This window comes from Plecotus auritus, assembly GCF_963455305.1.
Source record: "Plecotus auritus genome assembly, chromosome: 6".
NCBI classification, from domain to species: Eukaryota; Metazoa; Chordata; class Mammalia; order Chiroptera; family Vespertilionidae; genus Plecotus; species Plecotus auritus.
The window spans coordinates 77,009,769-77,026,622 of NC_137773.1; the positions used below are offsets into that span (position 1 = coordinate 77,009,769).

At 33.6% G+C, this 16,854-nt stretch overlaps 1 protein-coding gene across 3 annotated transcripts in view; it reads right to left on the bottom strand.

The window, feature by feature from the left end:
• Positions 1 to 16,854, bottom strand: part of FBXO8 (F-box protein 8) — a 42,501-nt gene that overhangs the window by 22,959 nt on the left and 2,688 nt on the right. For all 3 annotated transcript variants that reach the window (XM_080672496.1, XM_080672495.1, XM_080672494.1), the window contains exons 2-3: positions 3,114 to 3,450; positions 16 to 142 (exon numbers count right to left, since the gene is read on the bottom strand). In XM_080672496.1, the coding sequence (XP_080528622.1) occupies positions 16 to 53 (38 nt within the window). In that variant the 5' untranslated portion in view covers positions 54 to 142; positions 3,114 to 3,450. The remainder of the gene's footprint in view (positions 1 to 15; positions 143 to 3,113; positions 3,451 to 16,854) is intronic.

Genomic DNA, 16,854 nt, shown 5'->3' on the forward strand with positions numbered 1-16,854 from the left:
AAGTTCTTCACTTACCTCATCTGGATTGGCATTAAAGGTGAGGCTGCCTTCATCCAGCTGCATATATAATTTTCTAAAAGAAAATCCTATAGGTGGGTTCTTATTGTATATGGAACAGTGACCCCAAGTGGATTTACACAACCTATAAAAGACAAAATAAAAAAAAAACATTACCATATTTAATTTCCCAAGTTAAATGTGTATAAACATGATAAAATAGCAACATGAAATGATATAAAAATATTTTATAGCTCTAAAGTTTAAAATTTTTAATTTTATGCTTTTAAAATTTGTTTACTAGAGCATAATAGACAAATGCCTTCAATTTAGCAATTCTGACAGCACATAATAAATGTGGGTTACAAAGATCAATAATATTCCTAAGCACTATCTGAAACTAAATATAAACTAATAATAATGATAGCTAACATTCAAGTGCTTACTAAATACCAAGCACTAATTAAAGCATTATAACAGTATTAACTTGCTTATTAATCTTTACCGGATTCCTATGATGTTGGTGCTACAGGTAAGAAACAGACACAATAAAAAAGTTGTCCAAGGTTGCACAGCAAATTTGTGTAGAGACAGGATTTGAACCCAAGGAGTCTTATTCCAGAGCTTATAATATTAACCAAGAGCTAAACAGGATTAAGTAAAATATGTGCTGTATTGGGACATAAAACTGAATGGGGTGGGGGGGAGGGGGAGATTGCTGGGCAGAGGGACAACATTTTTTTAACTATATATATTCACAGGCAAACTATACAGTGAAATTGTTTATAATTTCAATACATACATCAAAAGCTGTGACATTAAGCATCACTATTTTTAAGATACTGCTTCAAAACACTGGCTCTTTACTATCACAGTGATAAATGATTGTTTAAAAATTCATTAAAACCCAAAATGCTAACAGCTCATATTGCAAAACACACTATTTCTGCAGATTGGGATAGTTGTGTCCAACTCTGTACAGAGCCATTAACTACTGGTTATTATTTGAAAGCTAAGGTTTTATCTTATTACATTGCCAGAAATTCTGACTATATACCACAGATCATAAAATATAAACACATTATTCCAGAGACATGGAGAATATTGAAATTACATTTTGATATTATCTTTTAATAACTATCTCAAAATGATCTGATTTTTGTGTGTTCAAAAACACCTACTTGTATACAACATACAGATGATGCATTATAGAATTATATAACTGTAACCTATATAATTTTAATAACCAATGTTGCCCCAATAAATTCAATGAAAAAATCATCAACAACAACAACAAAATCTACTTGTAGAGATAAACTTTAAAGTAGTTTCACTTTCTAATATTCATTATCGATTTTGGGCTCAAACTTCCTTCTTTTCACACACATACACAATGTACAGAAAAACAAGAAAAAGCTACTATCTCAGCTTATAACACCAAAAATTGTGAAGATAATGGGTAAAATACCTAATTTAATCTTCTTAATAGTTAATTATATCCTTGCATTATTTTTATAAAATAAATGATTTTAAAACAGTTTAAATAAGTTTAGTAACTTGCTTAGGAAATTATCAATATTTTAGTAGCCTCTTTAATCTATTCCCATAGATTTTGACTTTTATTACTAAACTACAGAACCTCCCAACATTAGTAAGTACTCAGCACATCCAAAGTTAAAATAAAAACTAAGCCAGCCTTTAATTTAAAACAGAAGCAATTTATCACTAAGAAAAAAAATTCAAGCATCATAAAAATAGGCATAATTATGTGGTAAACAAAAAGGAAGCATTTCTTTAAAAAATGAACAATCCAGATTTAAATCACAAATGAAAACTACTTTCTGGTTGAGTTCATTCAGATGAGCTTAGTTATAAAGTTTTTTTCAAAGATAAGAACCTAAGTTTGCTAGGAGTACTAAAATGTAGAAAAGAGATTATAAATAAAATGATCAAGTTTTAAAGTACTTTCATTTCCTCTTATACCAAATGATTAAAATTCATAAACATATTTTAAACATTACTAATTAATATAATTTTTACTCACTTCCATAGTACCTTCACTATGATAAGACAATGAGAGAATGACAAGATGATACTGATAATTTATATCTATTTAGAGGTTAAGAAATTATCTATATAATTAATACTGTAATTCTGTTGCATCTGAAAGCCTGTGTGAGGAATGTTATTGTTGGTAATATATTTTGACTAAAGATGGGCTATTTAGATAATTTATTAATTCTCTCAATTAGATTTTCATTTAGAAATTCAAGTCTCATAAAGACTTGTTTTTAGATATGTTTTATATATCATTATGAAGTCTCTTTTAAAAATAATGAAACAAATTTTGGTAAGAAATGCTAGAAAAACCAATGATTCTCCTATGTTTGATAATATTTTCACAACTCTAGTATATGTACTTTTTAAGGATTAATGTAGCTTCCATAGAGTAGATTCTATTCCACCAAACATTCTTAGATTTATAGCTTAAATTTAAACTGGTATAATAGCTGTTATAATTTCTATAATCTACATTCAGTTTAGCAGGTAGATGATCTCTTTGCTTTCTAATATTTGCCTACTTCACTGATTACATGGTGTTAGAAAAAAATTAAAAGTAGATGAAATATTCATCAGTTAAAGTTTATGCTAATAAGCATCTCTGACAAAAAGGAATATATGAGTAAACAAACACAGCCATACTCCATCTGTAACCAATGGAAACAATAAGATTTGAAGAATATTTATTGATTTTTAAGTATACTTGTTCTTTATAAGAGAAGCACAAACTACACCAGGGGTGTGAACACTTAATTTTGGATTATAAATTCTCACTTAACAACCTGTATTTTTAGAATAAACTGACAATTTTTGACTTAAAATAAACTGATGCATCTTGATTGGTAACCTCTCTTCTATATTTGTAACTCATTTTCTTTTATACTGCCCTTCTTTTCCTAATATCAAATTTGACTGTGATGATAACTCTATCTTGATTTTCCAGGTTTTAATAAAGAACAACCCAGGTTGAAAGAAACATTTCATAATACAAATATAACTAGCATAAAAAGAACAGTTAAGGTGATTATGTTTGGAGATATCTGAATTGAACTTACCCTTGCCACAGAAGTTCATCATTAGCGAGGTCCTGCCAAACACATGAAGCTAAGCAGAGGTCGGTTGCATTCAGGTAGGACAAGATGGTAAAGCTTAGCTCAGGAGGCAACATTTCCAAATTAATGAATCCTTCCTGTTCTTTAGATTTCCTTGCCTTCAAGAGATGATATATATCAATGCCTCCTTGGACTTGTTTACGATGACTGCTGTTAGAAATGCTGCTGGCAGCCATCCTCCTGGTCTGCTCTCTGCTGAGGTAGCCTTGTTCACTGTAGCCTTCCTGCTGTAGCTGCTGGTTTCTGGCCACTCTCCACAGCCCCTGACCCATCTGCAAGCCTGGGAGAAAGCCAAAATGTAAAAAGGTTACATTAAAAAGGGAACCTGCGTTTCCCAATGGTACAACAACTCTGACATGAAGCATTCATTTATCAGAATTAACATTCCTCATGAAAGCATATTAAGAAGTAATATATTACAAAGAATAGCTGGTACATCATACGTAGAAAACTTGGACAGAGAAAGTTTCAGAAATATTTGGTTTGATTATCACCTTTATCCCAGTTTGCTAACTACTTTTAAAGTCCACAGGTGACATAATAATTTTTCACATGGTGAGATTTAAAAGTTACTGGTATCCTAAAGACTCTTACAAATTATAATTATGTGGACTTATGGGCCAGTATTAAATAGAGCTCTGATCAGAGCACAGGACTTGAGTTAAAAGGCCTCTAGACCCTGCTTTTTATCACAACTCAGGCTAAGCTAAGCTAGCCCCTTTTAACCAAACTCCCAGATGCAGAACAGCTGTGAAACAGGCTTTTAGTTTAATTCTTGCCAGTCTACATTTATGTTGTAGACTGTAATAAAATGTAACATAGGCCCTGAAGTCTAATTCAGAAACCTTATAAATTAGACACCTAGAACTCCATGATAAATAGCTCAATAATGACTATTTGGTTTTGTTGTTGCTTTAAGTAAAAATAATAATGTAGACTAATTTTCCAGTTCTTCTCCATATAGGCCTATGGATTCCTCAGAGATAACTGGGAAAAGGCAGACAAGAGTGTGCTCGTCTCCTCCACTCCACCCACTGACCTCCAACTAGAGCAGTTCCACATTTATCTGTTGCAAATATTGGACTTCATCATATATAAACATTTAGAAAATTAATGACCCGGACTTTACATTTGATCTTAGCTTTAAAATAAGTAACTTTTCCTAGGCAAATAAATTCATTAAGAAAAATGAAATCAGAAAGAGCTCTTAACTAATATATGTAATTATTTTCATGATCTCTTTTCCTTAACAAAATATTCTTGTTTTACAAACACAAGTTGATTACTAATATGTGTGCATATTTCAAAGTTTGGGGGAAAATTGATTTAAACAAACCAATATTTTATTGATTTTTTACAGAGAGGAAGGGAGAGGGATAGAGAGCTAGAAACATCGATGAGAGAGAAACATCCAGCAGCTGCTTCCTGCACACCCCCTACTGGGGATGTGCCACAATCAAGGTACATGCCCTTGACTGGAATCAACCCTGGGACCCTTCAGTCCACAGGCGGACACTCCATCCACAGAGCCAAACCGGTTAGGGCAAAAATTGATTTTTGTATAAAATCATTAAACTAAATTTCATAGCATAACCAGACCTTAAAATACGGGTTTGTTTTAATTAGCTGTTTACAATAAGGACTAACAAAAGTAACAAAAACAAAACCAAGAAACAAAATCCATGGGTGGCCAGAACTTTTGAAAATTATCAGGAACAATTTGAAAATTGAGTAAGATTTCAAAAGATGTCAAAGATATTTTTTTCAATATCTATAAAGACATGATCCACATGTACATTTACTGAATTTACTGGCTATTCTTTGGATAATAGCCATTATAACAGATCACTTAATGATGAAAACAAAAAAAGAGTCCAGCATAAGTTTTCACTCTTCCTCCTTACAGTGAACTGCTTAGACCTACAGGAGCTTAAGTTATTAAGAGATGGGGATAGACAGAGAATAAACATATTAATGATTTTAAAATGTGGGAAAATTTGTTTTTGCAAAGAAACCACAAAAAATAATCTTTCCTACTATAACACAAAGCGCAGGAATTGTAGTAGTTCCTCTATTCATGATTAAGCTCTAGTAATTACATTCTTATTTTTATTATAGAATCTTAAGATAAAAAAGACAAGCCACAGACTGGGAGAAAATCTTTGCAAAACACTTATCTAATAAAGGACTGGTATCCAAAATATACAAAGAACTCTTAAAAGTCAACATTAAAAAACAAAACTATTTACCCACTTAAAAATGAGCAAAATATCTCAAGAGACACCTTATCAAAAAAGATATACAGATAGCAAATACGCATATGAAAAGAGGCTCAACATCACATGTTATTAGGCAATCACAAATCAAAACAACAATGAGATAACTACTACTACACATCTACTAGAATGAAATACAAAATACTGACACCAAATGCTGGCAAGTATGTGGGAATGCAAAATGGCACAGTCAGTGTAGAAGATAATATGGTTGTTTCTTAGAAAACTAAACATGCTTTTACCATATAATCCAGCATTCATGTTCCTTGGTATTTAACCAAATAAGCTGAAAGCTTATATCCACACAAAAACCTGCACATGAATGTTTATAGCACCTCTAGTCATAATTACCAAAACTTGTAAGGAACCAAGATGTCCTTCAGTAGGTGAATGAATAAACTATGGTACATCCAATGGAATATTTAGTACAAAAAAGAAATGAACTATCAAGCCATAAAACGACATGCATGAAACTTAAATGCATATAACTAAGTGAAAGAAACTGATCTGAAGAGTCATATGTAATATAACTTTAATTATGACATTCTGGAAAAGACAAAACAAAAATAAAATAACACAGAAAAATACAGAATATCAACATAAATTTGTAAGGAATTTTAAGTTCGCCCCATGGATAATTTAATTTTGATAAATATTTAACATTTTGAGAACATCATAAAGAAAGGTATTATTTTCATCATGGCTATATCTGCATTAACCTTAGCAAGAAAATATCTAGAAATCACATTGATTGCTAAAGCTCATGTAGCCTGTAATAAAATGTAAATTTTAGATACTTAAACTTATTTGTCTCTTTACATTAGCACAACTAAAGGTAAAAAATCAAACACGGTAACTATGGTATTTGAAGTCTCAAGGTTTAAGGCATTTAGTATCAATTTCTGTGTATTTCCCATACAGCATCTTTCCAGTGGCATATGGTTAAGCAGCTGTTGTTACTCTCAGGGATGTTGCTAGGAAACACAGACTCAGGGTGATTTCCCTAGGCTCTGGACTTTAATGGGAATCACTAAAATTGAGCACTGAATGTGATTCAGAAAGCATCCGGCAGGTAGAAAGAGGTAAAGCCAGCAGCTGGTTCTTAAATAAAAAGTAAAAAAAAAAAAACGCACAAAAAACCAACTTGATGGGGAGAGGGGAAGTTTTAGGCTCATGTACACATAATTCAGACAAAGAAAATGGCATTTTCTATTCTCCTACTGTTAAATAATACTGCAAATTGCCCTTTTGGGACTCCATTTTTCTTTTAAAGCAGTTGTTGATACTGGGCAAGAACACAGTACAATAAACCATTTGAGGAAGATTAATATCATAAGTTTATCTGATAGAGAAAGGAAAGGGTGTTTATAGTGTTCCACCGCACTCCCAATCTTCCTCAGGGTGACAGGGATGTGCAATGTGAATGGAACTGTCAGAAAAGTGATAAAACTCTCAAAAAGACATGATATCCATTGCAGACGTTATGAAGTAAGTCATGGAGGGAGCGGTGTTGTGGACTCTGAAGTCCAACAGAGGAGTTTAAATCCTGACTCCACTGGTTATTACTTACAGGACTTTGGGAAATTTACTTAATTATTCTAAACTTTAGTTTCTTCATATACAATGTGGAAAATAACACGTATAGCCTAAAAGGCTGTTGTATTAGATGAGATAATGCATATAAAGTTTCATTCCACAGCTAATAACCACTAAGATGTTATCACTTTGTTTTGACAAAATAATATTTTCACAAAGTAAAAATGATTAGTACTTTGGAAAAATATATTTAATGATGCTTAATTGTCCTCATGTTCTGTACACCAAATAAACTCATTTGTTCATGTTGACACTTGCATAGCATGGTAAGGTTTATTTACATAATTCTTCATCCCCTATCTGATATTTTAGACATGGTTATTTGTTCCCTTCATAAAAGCAATTCTTTTACATCAATGACTACATTTTAAAAAACAACAACCAAAACCTAAAAAACAAAATCCTGCCTTATGTTTCACAAATTGTTTTTAAACTTCAGCATGCCTTATGGTGGTGTCAATAGAAATGACATGAAACAGGTCCTATGTTATCATGAGTAAGCTTCAACATTTGACTCTAAGAGAGAGAAAATATGATAGTTTCATGCTGAGTTCTTGCATGATTTCAAACTCTTAAAATTTGTCATTTGTGTCAATTACTTGATCAAAAAATTAAGCTGCATAGTGGAATCAGTAGGCAAAGAGTTTCAAACTAAATAAAAATTAAACACAAAAATAGGTTTTTGTATTTGAAATAAATACTTTGGTGTAAATAGGAATTTTGTGATGAAATCACTGCTGATTATTTGTTCATTCAAAACAGAGATATTTATTTTTTGAAAACAATACTTACTCTTATAAGAACACTAGAGGCCCAGTGCATGAAATTTCATGCACTGGGAGATGGGGGTCCCTCAGCCCGGCCTGCGCTCTCTCACAGTCTGGGACCCCTCGGGGAATGTCGGACTGCTGGCTTAAGCCCGCTCCCAGGCCCCCTCGCTCCTTACCACCCGCCTGCAGTGGAGGCAGGAGAGGTTCCTGCCACTGCGGCTGTGCTTGCCAGCTGTGAGCCCGACCTGTGGGAGCACAATGACCACCAGGGGACAGCTCCTGCATTGAGCGTCTGCCCCCTGGGGTCAGTGTGCGTCATAGCAACATGTGGTTCAGCTGTTTGGTCGATTTGCATATTAGGTTTTATTATATCGGATAATTAGTCTATTCCATGTTAAGATAAAAAACCAGTCAATTCTTATAGTTCTGTAAAATCACTGCAAACGTGGAATTAGCAAATAATGAACCACTGCTCCTAGAATACAGGGTTAGGTTCCTGTGAGCCTTTGGACATGACGTTTTTGCCAGCTGATCAATACATAATTTTGTTTTGTGTCTTTCTACTGATTCACTACCACAGAACTCACCAATTCTGAAAGAAGCTTATCTAACGGGTATTTTCTCTGTAAAGCACTATCACAGCTTTCTTAAACTTAGGAACACTAGACAGCTCTTCAGCGTTACACTTGTGGGCCATTTTAAATCACAAAATCATCAACAAACAGCACAAATGGGAAAACTGTGGCACTATATTAACCACAAAAAAGATTTGTTTACAAAAGAGAACTAAAGAAGACAGAGCATTCGTTGCCTTATTCAAACTTAGCTGGAAATGTGTGTCTCCATGGATGCAAATTTTTGCAGCTCTGCAAATGTCCAAGAATGACTGGAAAAGTGTCAAGAAAATTGATTTGGGGATAAAAATATTTAATGAGTAGACAAATTCACTAATACAAAATCTACAAATAATGAGAACTGTAAATTAATAATATTCTAGATGTCCCATGCATTTTTCTGGCAGATGTGAATATATTTTGTTAAAGTTTATCATCTTCAAATCTATAAAATTATAAGGATCTTCAAAATGAAATCAAAGATATTTCTAAATGTGGAAATAGTATTTCATTATTTATTATCTGATAGAAATAAGCCAAAAATTTCATAATTACTTAGGTTATAGAGGAGAAATTATGTTAACAAAAATCCTCTAGATTCTAGAAGATATCAAATTTTGAAATTTTTCTTTTCAGAGGACAAAATAAGCTATGTGGCGAGGAAAAAAATCAAGGTTAATTAGGACACTTATATATTTTCTTATTTTTCAGACTGATAATAAAATCGATACTTATAAACTAAGATTTAGATATTCTTTAGTAAGTTAGAATTCATTGAGCATGGTTAACCCAAATATAATTAACCTGGTACTCCCTTTTAAATTGGATGAAGTATCTATCAAATGAAGCAATGGCCAAAGAGGCAAATAAATATTATTCAGGAATTTGTATTTTCCTGGCATTATGCAAACATGGCTATCAATTTAACTAATCTTGATTGTTTTAATACAGTGGTCAAACAATGCTCCGTCTCAGAGCTATTTTATATTGCTTGGTTTAAAGGTCAAATATTCGTGCTCAGTTCTGTACTACTCACAAATGCACTCCATGAGTGGACAGGAGATTCAAAAACCTGGCACTAAAGGCTATTAAACAGGGATTGGTAACCAAATTAAGTGACCTTGAATACTCAGTGGTGCTATGGATAAATGTGTCATATCAGCTAAATGACAGAGGGGTATTTTGTTTTCATTTATTTAAATTTTATATTTTGGTACTATCATATCTTATACTTCAAATTTAAGTTTCTATTCCTAAAATCCTGTGTGCCATGGCCCAGTAGCTAGGATGACATAAATGGATATTAACATGATTTTAGGACTGATTCCAGCATTTTTCCAAAAATAAAGTCTTTGGAAAGTATTTACCAAGAAGAGTGCATACAGTTTCTTACTTAAAGATCCATTATGGAGCGAACAGCCACTATCACCTCTAAAGGATCTGTGGTACCTGGAAAGTATTTACCAAGAAGAGTGCATACAGTTTCGTACTTAAAGATCCATTATGGAGCGAACAGCCACTATCACCTCTAAAGGATCTGTGGTACCTGTCAAAATTTTAGGCATGTTACATGTAGGGTTATTATATATCATTGATAATTTTCCTTCTAAAACAGCTCTTTTGGTATTACGTAACTTAATTTTAATATTCTGAGCTCTAAAATTATTTCAATTCATTCATAGTTTTAGAAATAGGTTTTAAACCAGAATTAAGATAAATATAAATAGTAGGGTACCATCTCATGAACATGATTTATGACATAAGGCAGTGATTTTCAGCTGGTGTGCCACAAGAATTTTTAAAACATGCAACACCTGACTATTCAGTCAGGGGTGCTGACCTCTTTTCCCTTAGATTGTCAAATTTAAAAAATGACAACAGCCAATACAACAATAGTTGTCCGGTGTGAATGAATGAAAATCATACCTTTTTCTTTTTTTATCAGATCGGCAAAAATATATTTTTTGGTATGCTGCAGAATTTTAGTAGTTTATGTGCGCTATGAGATGAAAACAGTTGAAAGTGGCTGACATAAGATATCAATTGGACAGCAGATAGAAGAAAGAATGTTCTCACTTTTGAAAAAATCTTTTATGGTCAACTTTTGTCTTGTTAGAAATATAAGATTGATTCCCTAGCTGGTTTGGCTCAGTGGATACAGCATCAGTCTGTGGACTAAAGGGTCCTGGGTTTGATTCTGGTCAAGGACACATGCCAGAGTTGTGGGCTCAATCCCCAGTAGGGGCGTGCAAAAGGCAGCTGATCAATGATTCTCTCTCATCATTGATGTTTCTAACTCTCTCTGCCTCTCCCTTTCTCTCTGAAATCAATAAAAATACATGTATTTAAAAAGATATAAGATTGAGCACAGCCCTAACCAGTTTGGCTCAGTGGATAGAGCGTCAGCCTGCAGACTGAAGGGTCCCAAGTTCGATTCCGGTCAAGGGCATGTACCTTGGTTGCGGGCACAGCCCCAGTAGGGGATATGCAGGAGGCAGCTGATCAATGTTTCTCTCTCATTGATGTTTCTAACTCTCTATCCCTCTCCCTTCCTCTCTGTAAAAAAATCAATAAAATATATTTTTTAAAAAAGATTGAGCACATATAATTATCACCTTTCCCTTCTATTAAAATGAGAGAAAAGGAATAAAAATTGTAAAAACTAAACCTATGAGAGAAAGGAAAACAGGATGTTAAGTGGACATGAAATTTCAACAGATTTCTGTAACATGAGAGTGGAAGGGGAGTGCTTACTAATGAACCCATGAAGAGGAAGGAGGAGAAAAGTCTGGAAGAGCATAGAGAGAGAAGTACATTACAGAACCCTCAAGAGGCTTTTAGGGGTCCAAAACACAACATAAAGATGGGAGTTGCCGAAACCGGTTTGGCTCAGTGGATAGAGCGTCGGCCTGCGGACTAAGGGTCCCAGGTTCAATTCCGGTCAGGGGCACGTACCTTGGTTGCGGGCACATCCCCAGTAGGAGGTGTGCAGGAGGCAGCTGATCGATGTTTCTAACTCTCTATCCCTCTCTCTTCCTCTCTGTAAAAAATCAATAAATTTTTTTTTTTAAAAAAAAGATGGGAGTAATTCAGAGCAAAATGGGGAACAAAAAAAAACAGGATTAACATCTCTGGGTCACTGTTTCCTTACACAATAATGAAAAAAAAAATCCCCCTTTACAATTTTTTGTGAGAATTAAATGTGTGCACATGGAACAATAGACCACAATTTAGCCACCAACACACATACATCGTGTGCCTAGAATGCTTACGCACCTATTTCAACCCCTTTCCTTACCTAGGTAAAATGAAGAGGCAGGCGGTTTCACTAAAGAAATTGCATGACCTTAGAGAAAAGACTCCCCTCCTCTCCTACTCGCATTTACAAGTGGCCCAACATAATGGCTATCAGACCAGAGCAAGGGCAACCCTATGCAGATACATACATCTATAGATCAACTTTTTATTGTCTTAAAGATCCAATGTCCAGTCATTAAAGTGCAGTGGAGATACACAACAATCACCTGGTTTATTTTTCCTGATTTCACCCAGTGACTCTTGAATAAAAGTTAAATTTAATCTTAATCTAATAGACATAGTTATAAAATCATATACTTTACATATGACATATTTGAGAGTTTGAGTAGAGTAGGAATCCACTGAAACTCTGCTATATAGGAATATGATAGAAAGGTACATCTTTCTCCCAACTTTCCCCTTTCCAATCCACTTGGGATCTCCCACCCCTTCACCCTCTTAGGGCTACCAAGAAACTCTTTCTTAAATACGGATTATGAATGTCCAAAGCTTTTATTCTTAACCACCAAACCACATGCCCAGAGTTGTTAGAGCCCACAGATGGCAAAGGCAATCTACCATCTGGTTCTTCATCACTGGCTCGCATCTTTTACCTCTGTCACTGCTTGTTAGCTCCATTCTCTTTCCCAGCTGTGCTTCTCTTTCAGACTACTGTTCTTGTGGAAAGCACATAGGCTTTGATGTGAAAACAAGTCTGGTTCAAACTCCAACATAGAATCTGATGAGCCTGTAGTCTATGGTCCTCATTTGCCTCATCAGTAAAATAATGGATAATTCTTATACTTAGAGAACCTACCCATAGCAGATAGTTTACAATAAGAGATAGTTTTGTAGCCACCCCTCACGCCCTTTTAAATGATAACACTTATTTTGTGTTTTTGTTTTTTTTGTTTTTTTTTTTCCATTTCAGAGTACACTTGATTATTTTGGACTTAATTACCTGAGTAGTCATATCCTGGTTCTAAATTTCATTAATTTAGGATTTGTGAAATTTGGAGAGATTCCATTTACCTTTGATAGGAGAAGAAAATAACAACTAGTGAATATATAAAGTAGAAGCTAACTTTGCTTAGATTGATATATAAACACAAAGTTTAGCAAATAAGGTCAGTGATAACAAAGATACCGTTTTGGTGTTAAGTACTAACATAATATTTAATCGCTATTGATATGTTAGTGTCTGACAGAGAAATGGGTAGAAATTTTCTTGATACTGTTACTCTGAAGGGGTGAATTTAAAATTGGAGCTCCAATTATGCCATATAGTGTGTGACTGTAAATACTTCAAACAAGATTTCTGAGCTTCTATTTCCCATAAAAGAGGAGAATTCACTCCTATCTATTTTATAGGGTTGCTAATGAGCCTTAACTAACATAACATATATAAAAGCCTCTTTTATTTTATTTTATTTTTTTCAAATTTTTATTAAGGTATTATATGTGTACATATCTTACCATTGCCCCCCCACCCCACTCCCATACATGCCCTCACCCCCCAATGTTTTGCATCCATTGGTTACTCTTATATGCATGCATACAAGTCCTTCAGTTGATCTCTTATTTCCCCCACCTCTCCCTAACCTTACCGCTGTAATTAGACAGTCTGTTTGATGCTTTACTGCCTCTGTAACTATCTTTTTGTTCATCAGTTTATAATGTTTTTCATTATCCCCAAATGTGTGAGATCATGTGGTATTTTTCTTTCATTGACTGGCTTATTTCACTTAGCATAATGTTCTCTAATTCCATCCAGGTGCCTACAAATGTTAGTAATTCCTTCTTTTTTATGGCAGCATAGTATTCCATTGTGTAGATGTACCATAGTTTTCTGATCCAGTCATCTGCTGACGGGCACCTAGGCTGTTTCCAAATCTTAGCTATTGTATATTGTGCTGCTATGAACATAGGGGTGCATATATCCTTTCTGATTGGTGTTTCTGGTTTCTTAGGATATATTCCTAGGAGTGGGATTACTGGGTCAAATGGGAGTTCCATTTTCAGTTTTTTGAGGAAACTCCATACTGTTCTCCACAGTGGCTGCACCAGTCTGCATTCCCACCAGCAGTGCACGAGGGTTCCTTTTTCTCCGCATCCTCGCCAACACTTGTCGTATAAAAGCTTCTTTTAATTGGTAAAGCTGTATGTAGGTCCTACCTCACTTTCTTTTTTTCTAATGCAAACATCTGAGAAACAGCTATACCTGTTTTGTTTTTACACAATTTTGGATGTAGTTTTCTCTTTTTTAAAAAAGTTTTAGTCTAAATGAATTTGTTGCAAACAGCATAAAGGAACTTCCATCTAGAAGGCAGCATACATTAGATTAATTACCAACAACTATATCAGTTAGTTTTTAAGAACAATAATACTTTTCTATTGACTTCCAGCAGATGGCTGTATTTCTAAAAGGGATGGTGTTTTGGACTGACTGCATTTGTAATGTCTTGCCTTTTTTCAAAAAGGCAGAGTATTTCTACAAAAGAATAAGATAGAAATTACTTATTAATAGTGGTTGGAATATCTAATAGAAAGCCTATATTTAAAATATTAAGCAGCTTTAGTCAAAACATGTCCTTGTGACAGTTAGACATCAAATAAAGCACTCTTCTATAAGAAAAGGCTAATTGAACTAAGGCTTTTAGTAACTCCATGACACTAAGCATTCAAATGGCACATGCTGTGGAGACAACTATAAATAATAAAGAATGGTTTATACCCTATGCAGGTAGAGAATACACAAGGGCAGATGGGAAAAATATAAAGGAGGCTGGAGGTCTCAAAAAAGCATTCTGCTTTAAATACTTTTGTTTGAAGCAAAACGATTCTGTAAGTCTCTTCCTGAGCAAACAATGTTAAATTACTGGTTTGCAATGACATGAAAAATCTCATTTAAAATACTCATTATAAATGGTTAGTTTTCTTTGATATTTCTTAAGTGTCTACAATGGTGGAATTTATAAATAAGGAATTTCCTACCTCAGAGATAGAGATCTAAAATATGTACCAAAAGAGTTATATCTCAAATGCAATGTATATTAAGAATTAAAGATCAGGAACGTTCACTTATTTGTATCTTTTTGACAATTTTCATTTTTTCCTAGCAGAAAGAAGTAACAACTATATTTTTGTTTTTAAAAATCTTTAAGTGATATTATATTACTCAATGGCAAAGGAACATAGGAGATTCTGAGAGAAAATATTTTCTATGAGACATTTAAAATCAATTTGGCAGCCCAGCATTTACTTTTCTACTTCCAAAAGAACAGACCACCAAAGTAGTTTAGAAAAGTCTGAGTAGAGAATTAAAAAAAAAAAAAAAAAAAGGAAAGGAAAGAAAAAACCTGATAACCAATCACACCTCTAAAATTGAAAGGCAACAACTGTAAAGAAATGAAGGAAGGGTCCGTCCACAAGGAGGTCTTTCTAAGGAGAAAAGGGAAATAGCTAAGTACTAAGAGGTCACAGGGTACATTAAACACATAAAAAAAACCCACTCATTAAATTTAAAGATCTGGTCCTGCAAGAGCAGTTTTTGTTCCTAAAAGGCATACCAGTTGTACTTGTTTTAATTCACAAAGATTTACAATATTACTTCGTTTTCTGGAGGTTTTTTCCTGTTCTTTAATTTGATTCTATAATGAGTGTTACCAAATGGCATCTAAACAAATGTAAAAATTAAGATGTGTCATTTAAATGTAACCAAAAAGCTGAGAACTGTGTGCCTATTTAATTTCTTCAGCTTCTTTTTCAAAAAATGTTCCACTGTCTGTTTTAACTTTTAAATAAATTTATCATATTTCTCACCAGCATTATTTTTAATTACACTGGTTCTTACTTAACTACACTATTTACTCAACCCAATTATAATCAGCAGCTGCATATCCCAACTCACCTCCTCAGGACATACCACACTCTATGCCCACCAACCACAATGGCCATTCCTACGAGAGTTGTGGAATTAAAAACAAAACAAAGACTGTAACTCTTACTGAATTACTTTTATACAAACCAAACAATGTATTAAAATAAATATCAAAGGAAGCCCCAAATAGGGGGAAAATCAGAAATGAGCTGAGAAACATCTAATAATAAAGATTCCAACACAAAACATGGTTCTGATTCAGGCTCCTTCTTTAACTAGTTGTGGGTACTGAGCAAGTCACTTAAATTTCAAAGTCTCAGTTTCCTCACCTGTAATACAAGGGTTTTGAACTTGATGATCCCTAAGGTCTCTTTTAGCTATAAAATTCTATGATTCTATAAAAATAAAATGAGAAAACATTCTTTTAGAAGGTAAAATGAAGAGGTGATGGAGACAGATGTATGTACGTGTGTTTGAGTGTATTTAGCATCTGCCCTTCCCATCTCTCTTTTCCATGTTCATGACTTCTACAAATCACTATTCAGCATGAGCCAATAGGGGTTCGTTCTCCAAGCATGACTCACTTGCTAAAATCTCACTCCTTCTTTCAATCAGTTTATGAAATCCTGTACAACCTATTCTTGAAGAATATGCAAATTGCTGACTACAGAGCTAAACTCCCTAAATCTGCTGCATAAATTTGAAACCACAAATATCTTTTTTCATCTCTATATCACAAAAGTATTTGCCCCAAATATGATGTAATCTTACTCAAGTCAGGACATTTTAGTTTTAGTGTAGAATCTATGTCAATAAATTTGTCAGAATAACAAAATGATGAGAAAAAAATAAAGAAATGGGGACCATAAATTTTTAGAAGTAAATGTATGATATTAAAGTTGTTTTAAAATTTTAAGTAAAATACTTCAATGAAAAAGTATCATGGGTTAGATGTATATTTCACAGACTTTCAATATTAATTATTTTGATGCATTATCACAGGCCAACCAAGGCATTAGTCTGTTTCCAAATTTGAATCAAGATATAGAAAAAAATAGTGTACACAGCAGTTGGCTAATCAATGAACTATAAAATCATAAATCTGAATGACTAATTTCAATGTACTATGATTAAAAAAGGTCATCTCTTGGTAATTCAATGTTTTAGTTTACACAAAACACAACAAACACACAAAACATTCCCTATTAAACTGATCATACATAATAAATTACAATTCATGTTTTAGCTTAT